Source organism: Dipodomys ordii, unplaced genomic scaffold, assembly GCF_000151885.1.
Source record: "Dipodomys ordii isolate 6190 unplaced genomic scaffold, Dord_2.0 Scaffold114, whole genome shotgun sequence".
Taxonomy (NCBI): domain Eukaryota; kingdom Metazoa; phylum Chordata; class Mammalia; order Rodentia; family Heteromyidae; genus Dipodomys; species Dipodomys ordii.
In genome coordinates, this window is record NW_012267330.1 from 3,512,454 (window position 1) to 3,527,713 (window position 15,260).

Consider the following 15,260-nt stretch of genomic DNA (forward strand, 5'->3'; position numbering starts at 1 on the left):
AGCCTGGTGCTCTGCTACTTAAGCCACATCTCCACTTTGGGCATTTTGCTGGTTAATTGGAGATGGAGTATCAGTATATCTACTCTGCCTGGTTTTGAGTCTCAATTCTCAGATCTCATGAATGGCTAGAATTATTATGAACAACATGAGCTACCAGTGCTCAGATGATAAAATTTCTTTGTTAATATAATTATATGGCTGAAACCTACATAACTTTAGTAAAATTCCTGTGAGAATTAATAAAATAATTTAGTTTAAAATATTAGAAATAAATTCTTAGGTATGAAAAAGGGAAATATTCTGCCTATAACTAATTAGAATTGTAAAATACCTGGGGAGAAAAGGGGAAAAATTTATCATGAGATTGTACTGAAAAGCCCAAGATATGAAGACAGAAAGCCACAATGCAATCCTGGAAGAAAAAATATACTATATTAAAAATGCCAAATCCTTTAAAATATTTTATCATTAAAATGCCAAGTATTTTAACATTAATATAAACAATTCAATACTAAATTGACACCAACAAGTTATGAGAAATTGAGAAGCTGAGCTTAATGTCCATGTAAAAGTTGAAATTGAAGTCTTTAACTCCCATTTTCTGCATTGGGAACAGGAAATGTTCTATTTCTCCCTACTTTAACACTGTTATATTAAAATCCAATTTTTAAAACATTTTTAAAAATTGGGCTCCTCATTGATATCACATTCATTCAAAATTATAATTCACATGGACTAATGATGGACCAAAAAAAAATCTCTCATAAACATCGAAGAGGGATAAAGGGTAGAAAATGCAGCAAGTGGTCCTCACTAGACTCTATGTTGAAAATAAACTATACTACATACGGGTGGGTATGGAAGGGAAAAACTGGGAGAGAGTGAGGGAAGAGGTGACACTGTCCAAGAAGAAATGTACTCATTACCTCACTTACATAACTCATCCTTCTGTACATCACATTTACAATAGCAATAAAATAAAAAACAAAAAAAATCCAAGATACTGCATACACACAGAAGTATGGACAATCTTATAATTTAAAGAATGCAACTCAAAACTATAAAGCTCTTGTTGCCTGTTATGACAAATAAAAGTTTATGGGAAAAGGTATAAAAAAGCTACGAATGGGCTGGGAAGGTGGCTCAGTGGTAGAGCGCTTGCCTTGCGTGCATGAGGCCCTGGGTTCGATTCCTCAGCACCACATAAGCAAAAAGAAAAAAAGCCGGAAATGGTGCTGTGGCTCAAGTGGTAGAGCGCTAACCTTGAGCTGAAGAGCTGAGGGACAGCTCCCAGGCCCAGAGTTCAGGCCCCATGACCGGACCCCCGAAAAAAAGCTACAAAGAAGATTTAGAAAAGTGCTATTATAAATGGAAAAGAAAAAGACAACCCAATAGAAAATGAAGGATATTTAATTCATATTAGCAAACATTGCCAATAAATGTATAAAGACATACTCAATTGTATTCAGAAAAATGGAAATTACTTCATAGCCATCATAGTTGTGAAATTAGAATGAGCAAAGAAGCAATAATATCTCATGGTGGTAAGGATGAGAGAGAAAGTAGAAATGTGACTTGATAACAGGTATTAAAATGAAAACTCTCACAATCTTTGAATTGACAATCTCATTTCTAGAAGATTATTCTGAGATACATGGATAAGGGTGTTCTACAATATCATTGCTCATTCAGGCAAAATATGTAAACAGAGTTGAATATTTTAGGGCTAAATTAATTATGAAAAGTAGTCTACTAAGTGTGTTTTATCCATGCCAATTATAAGGATAAATTGTCTTAAACTAGTCGTTTGGAAGGATTCTAAGAGGTATTGTTCAGTGACACACAGACATAAGCAATCTTATTTTTTAAAAAGTGATAAAATCTCCAAATAGGTATATGACTGCATATACATATACATGGAAAAGTATACAATGATACACACTGTGAAGTTAACTGATCTAGAATCTGCTGGATGACAGTGTGAGTAGAGGGCTGGAGGAAAGAAAGATGACACTGAAAATTACCCGGAGTATTATCTATGAACCAAATCATAAATGTTATGTATTTTTTACATGAGTATGATTTTCTTAAGAAATGAGAAAAATAAAAGATGCGTAGTGACTTATACAGATGTCCCTTAATTCTGTCAGAGGCAGTTTTGGCTAATGAATGTCTTACATATATACACTATTTCTGTAAGAGCACACAAGTAAAGGGAAAGCAACAACACTGCATACTATTTTCTTAGCATGGAATAATTCTGGGGTATAGAGATGGGAAGAATTAGTTTCTTGTTAAATATCTTTGTTTGCATTTTAAAAGTCAAAAGCCAATAGGGCTGAGTACCAGTGACTGATACCATAACCCTAGCTACTCAGGAGGCTGAGAACTGAGGATTGTGGTTCAAAGCCAAGTCCATGAGATTCTTATCTCCAATTAACTACCAAAAGCTGGAAGTGGAGCTATGGCTGGAGTGCATGAGCATTAGCCTTGAGTAAAAAGCTAAGCAACAACAACCAGGCCTGAGTTCAATCCCCCATAATCTCTCTCTTCACACACACACACAGACACACAGACACATAGACACACAGACACAGACAGACACAGACACACAGACACACAGACACAGACACACACACACACACACACACACACACTTCTCTTTCACCTCCCCCCTAAATCCCATTAGGAGCAGAAAGAAGCAGGCCCAGTGACACTGTGATAACCAACTATATATAAGCACAAATGCTTAGACCGAGTTTAGAAACACAAATCCTATTTTGTGATAGGAAAGTCACTCAGAGTTGGGATCTGATTTAACTTTTTGTGTGTCCAGTATTTCTAAATAAATAGGGTTAGATGGCAGATTTAAATGAACGTATACACATATGTATGCACACATACATATGCATACACAGCAGATGGGCAACTTTATGTAGTAGGAGATAGAAAGCTTCCCTAGCATTCTTTTACCCACATGTCCTCTACTTCCCCAACCCATCCCTATGCTCATGGTGGAGGTAGAGTGCTTGTCTCCTCTTGCTACTTCAGAGAAGTATATAAAACACAGAAATAAAGTACCATGCTACAGAAGGGGTGGCCTGCTCTAACCCACACTAGACAGCTGAGGGAGGAAACTGCGACCCAGCTCAGCAACCATGATGCTTATATGTTGTCTACTCATTGAAGAGCAGAGCACGCCATGGACGCAGGCGGCGTGTATGGGGCCTTTCCTCACACCCGTGCTTTGAGGTGCTGCACACACCAGGCAATGCAGAAGTGCCAAACTACGAATCAAGTCAGACCAAGACACAGACCAAGTGCCAGGGACAAGCCATTCTGACGGGCTTTGGAGGTGGTTTCATGAGGTGAAGGTGGCTGTTGAATTTCAAAGCAACAGCAAGATCAAAAGCAATCAGTCAGCACATTTGGCATGTCTGAGAAATGATCAGAATTTGAGCCAAAATCCAAGAACAAAAGAAAAATCAAGAAAGACTAATGTTCCAACCTGAGGATAAAAATGAAATGCAGGACCGTTTGCAAGCCCTGCATGCTATTATGAGACAAGGGCCCAGTAAACAATGTCTGGAAAATCCTGACCAACTAAGTCATCTTGTGTTCAATTTATTGAATGAATTCAACGTATTACCATATACCGTCCAGGGTCTAAATCTCCCATCATTCCTTTTAGATGTGGGTTTTCTGTTCTGATGGCCTTATATCTCATATCTGAGACCTGAAAGTTCAGAAGACAAAGGGGAAATGTAAAATTCACAACGAGAACTCCAGAGTTTTAAAAATTAATTTTTATCTTGTGAATGCAAATACTTTCTAAGTGTAGTAAAGGGAAATGATTCCTGGCTTTAGCAGTCAATTCTGTTATTCAGCTCTTCTATCTGTGGCACATGTCATGGTACCTTCAACTTAGGATCAAAACTAACTTAAAAACAGATACTTAAGGGCTGGGAAGTTGGCTCAGTGGTAGAGCACTTGCCTTGCATGCCTGAGGCCCTGGGTTTGATTCCTCAGCACCACATAAGCAAAAAGGAAAAAGCCAGAAGTGGTACTGGGGCTCAAGTGGTAGAGCGCTAGCCTTGAGCTGAAGAGCTGAGGGACGGCGCCCAGGCCTAGAGTTCAGGCCCCACAACCGGACCCCCCCCCCAAAAAAAAAACAGATACTTAAAATGATTCATTTGCTTTCTGTTACCAGAAAAAAAAATCACAATTTTGAAAACATGCTTAAAATAATCTGGTCAACTAAATTTCTTGAATACCTGATTAATTTTTACAGTATGTGATATGTGACTTCCATATTTAATGTTGTTCTTTCTGTTACTCCTGTCAAGTTTCCTTGTTTGTGACTTTATTTTTTCCTGTTTTTCCCCCTCTGATTCTTCTATTTGATCGTTCTTGGATATAGTATCTTTCCTTTTGCCTTTGCTTATTTAGTTGTTTAATTTTTATTGAGACAGGGGTCTTCCTATGATTCTCCTGCCTCAGCCTCCTAGGTGCTGAGATTAAAGGTCTGTACCACTATGCCCAACCTGACCTTTTATTCATCTAGGTCTCACATCTCTATAACACTTGCCTTAAGATTTGCTTTTTTAAATTATAAAATATACATTTACTATGTGAAAAATGAACTATATAACTTGTGGGCAAGGACGAAAGGGGGGATGGGTAGAAAACAAAAGAAGGAGTGACATTGCCCCCCCCCAAATGTACTCATTACCTGACTTATGAAATGGTAAGCCCTCTGCACACCTTAATAATAATAAAAAAAACTATAGAAAAATATATACTCACTGGTAGTCTAAAAAAATAAAAATGTTATAGAGAGGGTGAGATAGATTGGTGTAAACATGTAGAGTTGCCACAATGAAATCCCTGCCCCTGTATTACTACTGTAAGCTAATTTTTAAAAAAGAATATGCAAGTGATAGTAAGAATCATTCATAATCTATCTGCCTGGATCCCTGCTGCTGTCCTCTGCACAGTACAGAGGGTAACTTTGTTCAGGGAAGCCTTGCTATCATGTGGTATCCATGGTTTCCTGTGTATTATAAACATAAATCACAGTTTGAGGCTCACAACTGGATGAAGATAGAGCCTATTCTGTTTCCATAATATACAAATGTTATTTATAAAGTGATCCTCACCTGCCTAGAAAGTTATTGAGGTTTTCTCAGTAAGTGCTCACGTTCTGAAAACATCTAGTATTGGAGTGAAAAGGCTGAGAATCTCTGTGGCCTCTATTGAGGGTGGACAACTAACTGATCTGATTATGAGTAAGATTATGAGAATGTAAAAAACAAGGAAGGAAAAAATAGAGGAAGGAGAATGTAAAAAACAAGGAAGGAAGAAAATGGAGGAAGGAAGAAAGGGAAGAAGGAAGAAAGGAGGGAGAGAGGAGGAGAAGAGAAAGTAGGCAACCAGTCACACATGCATGTAGTTCACTTGCAGTAATTACCATTGCTGCTTTTCTCCAGGAACCATCCTACATGTGGAGTAAATATTTAGTAAGTATGAACTGCGTTTCATGCTTAAAACAATTTTTAATCTTTTTTGTGTGTGTGTGCTGGTCCTGGGGCTTCACTCGAGCTAAGGCCCTGTCCCAAGCTTTCTTTTTGCTCAAGGCTAGTGCTCTACCACTTGAGCCACAGTTCTACTTCCGATTTTCTGGGGTAGCTTATTCGAGTTGAGTCTCATGGACTTCTGCCTGGGCTGGCTTTGAACTGTGATCCTTAGAGCTCAGCCTTCTTAGTACCATTTTCCATTTTCAAAACCCTAAAAGAAACATATGCTGAGTAAGAAATATTTAAGAAAAATTGGAATCTTTTTTCTTTTTAATATGTCAAAGATGTGCTGGACACCAGTGCTCTGTGTTCAGTGTACACATCACAGGAGAAGGTTTAATATCATCAGGCATCATCCTAATGTTTCTACATGTTTTTTGTGTGTGGGCCAGTCCTGGGGCTTGAACTCAGGGCCTGTTCCTTAGCTTTTTCACTCAATGCTGCTGACATTCTAACACTTGAGCCACAGTTCCACTTTCACCTTTTGGTGGTTAATGGGAGCTATGAGTTTTCTGCAGGGGGCTGGCTTCGAATTGTGATCCTCAGATCTCAGCCTCCTGAGTAGCTAGTTCTCTGTTGCTTTTTGGTGAAAATTTTCTGTGTTGCATGGGTGTTAATGGGTGTTACGTGGCTTCATAACACTATTTCCATGGCACCACAAGCCTTTCTGTGATTTTTAACAAGAACAAGGAGTGGTGCGCTGCTTGAGTCAGTGAACAATGAACACTGTGCTGAGCCCCTGGCAGGACTGGGCCATGGAAAGGGGCCTCCTTCTTGCTTGCATACCTGTTGTTTGGCTAACATTTTTTCTTTTATTTCTAATTCCATCTTCAACTGTTTTTCAAGAAGGGAAGCTTTTTTCATGACAGTTGCTATGGTGATCTCCTTCTGATGGAGCTCCTGCGTCAAGTCAGAGATTTCATTCTTCATTCTTTCCTGCTCAGAGCGGTGGTACTCTTCCGCCTCATATCTTATCTGCAAATAAGAGAGCAGCTTTAAGCTTCTGCTAGTTAGATCCAGTTCTCCTGTCCTAAAAGCACTGGCAGGCTCCTCTGTACCTTCCTTTTATAATCAAAGCAAAACTTAAAACAGATACTTAATGGGTCATTTACATTTCCTTCCAGTTACAAGATTTTATTTCTCATTTCTGTTTTCTGTTGTGTGGTCTGCTAAGGACATTGTATATTGAACTGCATATAGCTCAGGCTGTATGCAATCTCTTGCCTCAAGCTCCTGAGTGGCTAAGATTCAGGCATGTCTCATCATGCCCAGCATGTCAAGCTCCTGAGTGGCTGAGAATTAGCCATGCACCACCATGCCCACCCTATCAAGCACTTTTCATGGGATAAAAATGGCCTAAAGAGGTGAAGCAATTGGCTCAAAGCTGACTGGTAGAGCTGGTATGGAACCTAGCACTGCTAGCTTTAAATTTAGTATTCTAAAATCCTAAGTTATATTGTGCTGTTTGCTGACAAAATATGTTTTTCAGAATCACCTGGCACTAAATTTAAAACTTATGACCACTGAAGGGTGTCATCTGCCCACCTGCAGAGCACATGTTATCTCAAGTGGGTGAAGCTTTATGTGTGGTAACTGCGGTGTTCTCTTCTCCACCGTCATCCTTCCAAATGCAGCCACACAGCCAGCTCTGTCTACACTTTACCCTCTGCCATAGCTCACCTGTGAGCCATCCCCATTACTACCTACAACTGTCCTGCACCCCTCTTCTTTTCACTGCTTACAGCCCACCTCTGTCCCTTCTTCCTAGCAATGTGGTCTTGGTCCTGCTACTAGCATCCTTCTAGAAACTACTGTCAGTTTCCAAGTCTTAGATTCAGAGATAAAACACAAGCCAGTGCTCTCAGAAAAATCATCATTCATTAGTGTGAAACAGAAAAAGACAATTACAGTAGAGTGTAGAAATCGATGTTCCCAGTATGTAGGAGGGAGGGGTGCTTAACTTATCCTGGGGACAGGTGTCAGGCTGGATGCCCAGAGGGGAGGTTAACAGGCCAAATATTACAGGATGAATGGAAGGCAGCCAGAGGATGAGATGAAGCCAGGCTCCTAGGCAGAAAATATAGTAAAGACTCGAGTGAGAGAGCAATAGACACTTAGAGAAGTGGAGTGGATGGATAACTGGTTATGAGAAACCAGGCTGGAGAGGTCAAGTTGAGGCCAGCCACAGAGATGTATATGGATTGATCCCAGGATGAAAAACGAACATTTCCATTTCAGCTTTCAATATGCACTGTGTAAGTCTAAAAGAATAATTTCTTTCTCTAAATCGCATTCTCTATTTCTTTCTCTCTCCCTCCCTCTCACTCTTCCTCATTCTCAATTCTTTCCTGTCTCCTAACAGGCAGAATATGGTTAGGATGTCTTCAGAATAATCACTTCTTTCATATCATCAAATGTCCTAGCAGAATTCAAGTTGAAAATTGTCTCAAAAATGTAGTGAATGTTCCTTAAGTTGTTTAATTGCCTTAATACCTAAGTTTGGTCCACACACTAAGACTGCATGTATATCTTTTCATTCTTCTATCTTTATTTATTTTTATGCCAGTAGTAGGGCTTGAACTCAGAGTCTCATGCTCTTGCTTAGCTATTTCTGCTCACGGCTGGCATCCTACCACTTGAGCCTCACACCTTCACTTCTGGTTATTGTTGGTTAATTGGAGATAAGAGTCTCACAGGCTTTCCTGCCTGGACTAGCTTCAAACCTCCATCCTCTGATCTGAGTAGCTAGGATTACAGGCATGAGCCATTGGCACCAGCTTATGTACCTGTTAAAGTCTCTGTGTGTCTGCATCTTTCTTTGTCCCTCTGTCTCTCTTATATAGTTTACATGAATCAACTTGTTCATGCCTCACAATCTCTCTGATTAAAACAAAGTGTGTAATTTTCCCATCCCATTCCTGGTGAAAGGCAGCAGTTGATTTTTTTTTTTAATTTTTGTTTTGGGGTCCAGTCATGGGGCCTGAACTTTGGGCCTGGGCGCTGTCCCTCAGCTCTTCAGCTCAAGGCTAGCGCTCTACCACTTGAGCCACAGCGCCACTTCCAGCTTTTTTCTTTTTGCTTATGTGGTGCTAAGGAATCGAACCCAGGCTTCAGCTCAAGGCTAGCGCTCTACCACTTGAGCCACAGCGCCACTTCCAGCTTTTTTCTTTTTGCTTATGTGGTGCTAAGGAATCGAACCCAGGACCTCATGCATGCAAGGCAAGTGCTCTACCACTGAGCCACCTTCCCAGCCCAAGCAGTTGGGTTTTGGAACCTGTGAGCTTACCCCTGTGCTCCACAGTGTCCTAATGGAAGATGACTGACATGTTGGAATAAGCTGTGTTTCATGGAAAACACAAGAGCAGGATGACTTCTTACCAAGAGGCAAGTCAGGTCTTGTGCCATCTACCCCTCATCTGTTTCTACTCTTCTTATGAACAGTTTTAGAATTTCCAAGTTGGACAAAACCCTAGAAATGATGTGGTCTTAACTTTACCATTTACTGCATGGGGGGAAAGACTGAATAGAAAGAAATGGCGGGGTGGAGGGAGAGGAACTTGGTTACGCAGCATCTCAAAGCAGAGTTTAGGAGCCCAGAAGGCAAACACCCCAAGCTAAGGGGATTTTCAAGGAGGCCAACTGAATTTCTCCTTTCTTGAGTTTCTCCTGCCTCCAATTTTTCTCCTTACAATTTATTTTTTTAAATAACAGCATTGTCCTGTAGTATGTCCTGGTCTGGATTTTGCCAATTGCAAAAAAGAAAAAAAATGTGATTTAACAGAACTCACAAAATGTAAACGGAAAGAATGCACTAAAATGAAAAAAAAATCTACTTTCATTATTTATAAAATGCTTAGATATTAAAACAGTTTGCTACATGACAAAGCTTGTTTCTAAATAATATTAATTTACCTAGCTTTGAATGACTTTCAGCTTTATTAAAAAATGGGAGTTTTATTACTAAATAGATGACTAAAAATAGCTCTGTCCTGGGAAAAGAGAAAACACTGGCAGAATTCATAACACATGGCTCTTGTTGGTTTTATAACAATGGGATGAAAATGCTCTTCACAAACACTTCCTGGAAATTCTAGCTATTTACATTCCATTTTTCTGTAACCTTTTTGCACAGTATTGCCTGGCTGCTGGTCTCCAAGAGCCTCACACACATGCCTTCCATCTCAATGGGCATGAAATTAGTGAATTCTTTATAATATTCAAGGCTTTATTACTCTATCAAAATCGATGAGCACATAACAGTATGGGGCTTTAGTCATTATTTAAAAATCATAACACATTCACTAGGACAAAGCAATTTTTTAAGGTAAAAATATCAGTAAAGGAAGGGAGCTATGGCTCAAAGTGGCAGAGCACTAGCTTTGAGCAAAAAGCTTGGCAGTGCCTAGGCCCTGAGTTCAAGCCCTATCATATATATATATATATATATATATATATATATATGATATGTATCATATATATATATATCTATATCATATATATATATGTGTGTGTGTATATATGTCATGTATATAATATATAAGCATATATCAACCCATTTTATAGGACTATGTGGTATTTATTTTATTATCTTCAAGTAGTTTACCAAGGGGTTTCAATTCAATATGTCCATTGGGAGCACAGTGCATTCTGAACAACGTCACCCCTTCATCATTCTGTCCCATCTCTCCCACCTCACCTTCCCCCAATTTTCACATTCATACAATCAATATTATCACTGGATTTGAAATCTTGAAGTGTCCAAAATAAAAGGGAAATGATGATGAATAATTTGTAATACATTTTGATAGTTCTGACAGTAAGCTTTTTGTCAGGCAGATCTTTCACATCCCTGCATTTCCTATAAAATTCTTCAGGCTGGTTTTCCCTAAGACATGCTCCACAAATGCTGGATGATTCATACAATCCAAACAACTTAAGACCATCTTCAATTATGGGAGAACTTAGCCTTGGTATTAGTTAATTTGTCAGCTAAATATTTACATTCATTTCCTGTATGTTAAGCATGGTACACAGTAAATGATAATTCCAAGCCACGTTCAGCTTTGTAACAGCTATTTAGAATTTACAGCACTGAATGTTCTGTTTGATTTTCAAATCTAAAGACTTGACAAAGACTTCCCAGAAGAAGTAAAAATGGCAATAGACATATGAAGCAATGTTCAAAACCTTCAACCATAAAGGAAACGCAAATCAAAACAACATTGAGATTCCACCTCACCTCAGTTAGAATGGCTGTTATCAAGAAAACTAACAATAGCAAATGCTGGTGAGGATTTGGCATTATATTTTTAGTGGGAACATAAGCTTGTTCAACCACTATGGAAAGCACTCTGGAGGTTCCTCAAAAAACTTAACATAGAACTACCCTATGACTCAGCAATTCTGCCCCCAGGTATTTATCAAATAGAGCACAAACAAGGCTACGTTAAAGCCATGAATACAACCATGTTCATTGCAGCACTATTCACCATAGCCAAGATATGGAATCAGTCTGGATGCCCCTCAATGGGTGAATGTATCAAGAAAATGTGATATATATATATATATATATATATATATATATATGTATGTATGTATGTATATACATATGTAATTGAATTCTCCTCATCCATCAGAAAGAATGATATGGTACCATTTGTAAGGAAATAGAAAGACTTGGAAATTTTATATTAAGTGAAGTAAGCCAGATTCAGAGAAACAAAGGTTGCATGTTTTCCCTCATTTGTGGTAGCTAGAATGTGCCTATAAGTAAAGACATTAGGTGGTATGCAAGCAGTTACAAACGAATTTAACTGATGCATAACTGACTCTATGCAGAATTTATTACAAAAACTAAGTCAAAACCGAACAAAATAAGTACCAGGAAATGGGGTGAGGCCAAGGGGAGAGGGGTAGACTTATAAGGCAGGGAAGGGAATAGAATGCACTTGAATTCATTGTATATACCACAAAATTAATAAAAATGAAGGGGTATGAAGATGTTGAAGGGATGGCACATATCAAGATGCATTATATATAGAAACTGCTTTGTTAAATGGCAAAAATGCAATATATAACCTAAAAAATTAAGGAAAGTGAGGGAACAGGTGGGTTGGAAGGGGTGGGTGAGAATGTTGAAAGGGGTGACATTGATCAAGACGATTATTCATACACTGCTTTTTTTTTTTTTTTGTCGGTCATGGGGCTTGAACTCTGGGCCTGAGCGCTGTCCCTCAGCTCTTCAGCTCAAGGCTAGCACTCTACCATTTGAGCTACAGCGCCACTTCCAGTTTTCTGGTGGTTTATTGGAGATAAGAGTTTCACGGACTTTCCTGCCCGGGCTGGCTTTGAACCACAATCCTCAGATCTCAGCCTCCTGAGTAGCTAGGATTACAGGCATGATCCACTGGTGCCCGGCTCATATACTGCTTTGTTGAGTGGCAACTCCTTTGTACAATTACTTAAAGATAATAAAAATATAAAAAATAAAGACTTGATAAGTATCTAGAATCCATGACAAACTAACAGAAAGGAAAACACTACTAAATTTTACTATAAGGAGAAATAAATATATTCTGTGCTAGTGCAGGACTTGGCACTCTTGTTTGGCTTTCTTTCTCAAGGATGGTGCTTGACTAGAGTCATGCTTCCACTCTGATTTTGGCTTTTTGTCTGTTACCTGGAAAAAAGAGTCTCTTGGATTTGTTTGTATGCCTCTCTAGCTTCCATTCATGATCCTCAGATCACAAGTCTCCTGAGAAGCTAGGATTACAGGTGTGAGTCCTGGTACATGGTAAGAACAATGCACTGAGAAGCTATTATTGATTTATTTCTTCTTCATCACAGTCTACTAATGAGGCTCCCAAGGCAGGTGCATACATGCATGAGTGCTAAGGTCAGTGCTGTCCACCTTGCTTTCGGCCACCTTTCCCACAGCCACTCCCTACCCCCATGACTCCACCTGTGTGCACCCTCTCAAGGCAGACATAACCCAAGGTTTGTATTTTCAGAGAGCAATGTTATAATTATCATCTTGGAATATTATTATCTTAGGAAAAATTATAATAGCAAAAGGAGAGAGAGAACATTTCTTTAATTGCTTATATGCAAAGACTTTAGGTTGACTTGGAAGAATGGAGCTCGTTATTTCCATACCTTGTTTAATTCTTTTTCATGATCTGATTGATCTGAGACCATTAAAAACAGATCTTTCTTCTTCCTTTCTGGTTCTTTCAGAGAAGTTGCATAAGATGATTCAAGTCTACAAATTAAAAAAAATAAGCAACAAATGAAGCTTAACTTGATAAATTGTTATGATTATATAGTTAATTTAGGGTGCTGTCTAAATTATCATCATTGCAGAGAGCAATTATTATTTCATTGGGAACATTTCTAGTTACAGAAATTGCAAATCTTAATATATCCAGATCAAATAACTATTTATGTCTTTAACTGAGTGAAAGGGATTTTGATAGAAAAAAGTTTGCAATGACTCTGGAGCTTCAATACATTAAAAATCAGCTTGCTACTGGGACTGTGTATGTCTATAAGATGTTTGGATGAGGAGAAAAGATTGCTTTCTATAATAAAAGAGCTTGGGAGCCCATTCTAAGAAAAACACCCAACTTTTAGATGCTTTGTGGAAAGTATTCTGCCATGAGACATCCAAGAGGAACAACTACTATGTAAAAGTGCTCAGAAATGATCACATCTGCCAGGTGTCAGTCATTCACAGCTGTAATCCTAGCTACTCAGAAGGCTAACATCTGAGGATCGAGGTTCAAAGCCAGCCCAGGCAGGGAAGGCCATGAGATTCTTATCTCCAGTTAACCACCAGAAAACCAGAAGTGGCTCCAGTTGTAGAGCTTGATCTGATGAGCGCCCAGGCCCAGAGTTCAAGCCCTTCAACTGACAAAAAAAAAAAAGAAATGATCACATGTGACAAGTGCCCCAGAGAGAGCTCAAATTCAACTATTCTTGGCTATGCATATTGAAAATGGAACTGTAACCCCATATTAGTACTGCAGAGAGGAAGCAGGAATGTGTATAAAAAAGTTTGGGAAGGTATAGCAGGCAATGTTCACTTTCATATGAGGTAAATCTGTAAAATTAAAATCATTAGAAGATAAAGCTCACCAGGTTGGGGAAAAGCAACTTTCTTTTTTTTTTCCATTTTTTATTGTCTTTAAGTAGTTGTACAAAGAAGTTTCCATTCTACAAAACAGTATATGAGTATACAAAATGTCTGACAACATTGTCACCCATCGCTCCTAACTTACCCCTTTTCTCACTTTTCTTTTTATTAATTGAGATTAGGTGATTACATAAATTTCACATATTTCACAGTATTGTGGAATAGTGATACTTAAAGTCACAAATACATTTTAACCTTCACAAGGCAAATTGTCATTATCATGGTCTATACAGTTGTGAATTCTATGAGCTTTGACAATACAATTATTTCTTCCACATCAGATGATACTTACATTTCTTTCCTTTTACTTTCTTCCCTTCCCATCCCTGTCTTTGTATTGCTTCATTCATTTTCATCTATGTCCAGTGCAGCTGATGGACCCCTCTGTTGTATATTTTCCCATTTCTCACTGATTCTGTATCCTCCCTCTAGCTTTTCTCTGTTGCATGCATACACACACACACACACACACACACACACACACACCCATATATGTGGTCAAGAACATGGAGTCATTTAGCAATGATATGACAAAATGAGTGGCAGTCCTTTGTTTCTCAAGTCCTATTTACTTTGTCATATCTCCTTGCATTTTGGCTTTAGCATCCACCTATTTGGGAGACCATGTGCTGTTTGTCTCTTTGCTCTTGACTTACCTGGCTCAAAATTATTCTCTTAAGTTCCATCTATTTCCCTGCAAATGCCATTATTTTGTCCTTTCTAATGGCTGCATAATACTCCATTGTATATAGGTAACACAATTTTTGGATCCACTCATCAGTAGTGGGCAGCTGGGTTGTTTCCATATCTTGGCTATTGTGAACAGTGCTGCAATGAACATGGAGCTGCATGTGTCCTTGTATCCTGGTTCCTGTTGCTCAGGGTAGATGCCTAGGAGTGGTTTGGCTGGATCATAAGGGAGGTCTATATCTAGCATTCTGAGGTACCTCCAGACTGCTTTCCAAAGTGGTTGTATTAGTGTACATTCCCACCAACAACGCAGTAGAGCTCCTCTTTCTCTGCTTCCCCTTGAGCATTTGTCGTTGGCTGAATTTAGGATGTGGGTCATTTTTTTAAATACATTTTTTATTGTAAAAATACTGTACGGACTGGTTATAGTTACATGAGTAAGGTAATGAGTACATTTCCTTCGAGCATTGTTGCCTCCTCCTCCTTTGTTTTTCCCTTACCATCCCTTCCTTCCCACCTCCCCAACTACTCCCCTGACTCACCCCCCTGAAATTGTAAAGTTCATTTTCAACATAGTGTCCTGTACCTCTCATTGTTACAATGGGTCAACCTGCATCCCTATTTAAGCATTTTGTTTTTTCCCTTCCTCTCCCCAAATTAGAAAAGTACATATATAAGATGCAGGGCACCAGAATCAAATACAATGAAAACAGGGATTATACCATGGGGGAAGAACATACAAAAGAAACAAAAATATCACATAGTACATTATAAGTACGTTAAAAACAATAGCAAGAAAG

General features: G+C 38.8%; 1 protein-coding gene across 1 annotated transcript in view; it reads right to left on the bottom strand.

Moving 5' to 3' along the window:
- Ccdc67 (coiled-coil domain containing 67) overlaps positions 1-15,260 on the bottom strand; it is a 79,746-nt gene that overhangs the window by 22,471 nt on the left and 42,015 nt on the right. Inside the window, exons 8-10 of the mRNA XM_013028829.1 lie at positions 12,732-12,837; positions 6,363-6,569; positions 3,650-3,736 (exon numbers count right to left, since the gene is read on the bottom strand). Coding sequence (XP_012884283.1) covers positions 3,650-3,736; positions 6,363-6,569; positions 12,732-12,837 — 400 coding nt within the window. The remainder of the gene's footprint in view (positions 1-3,649; positions 3,737-6,362; positions 6,570-12,731; positions 12,838-15,260) is intronic.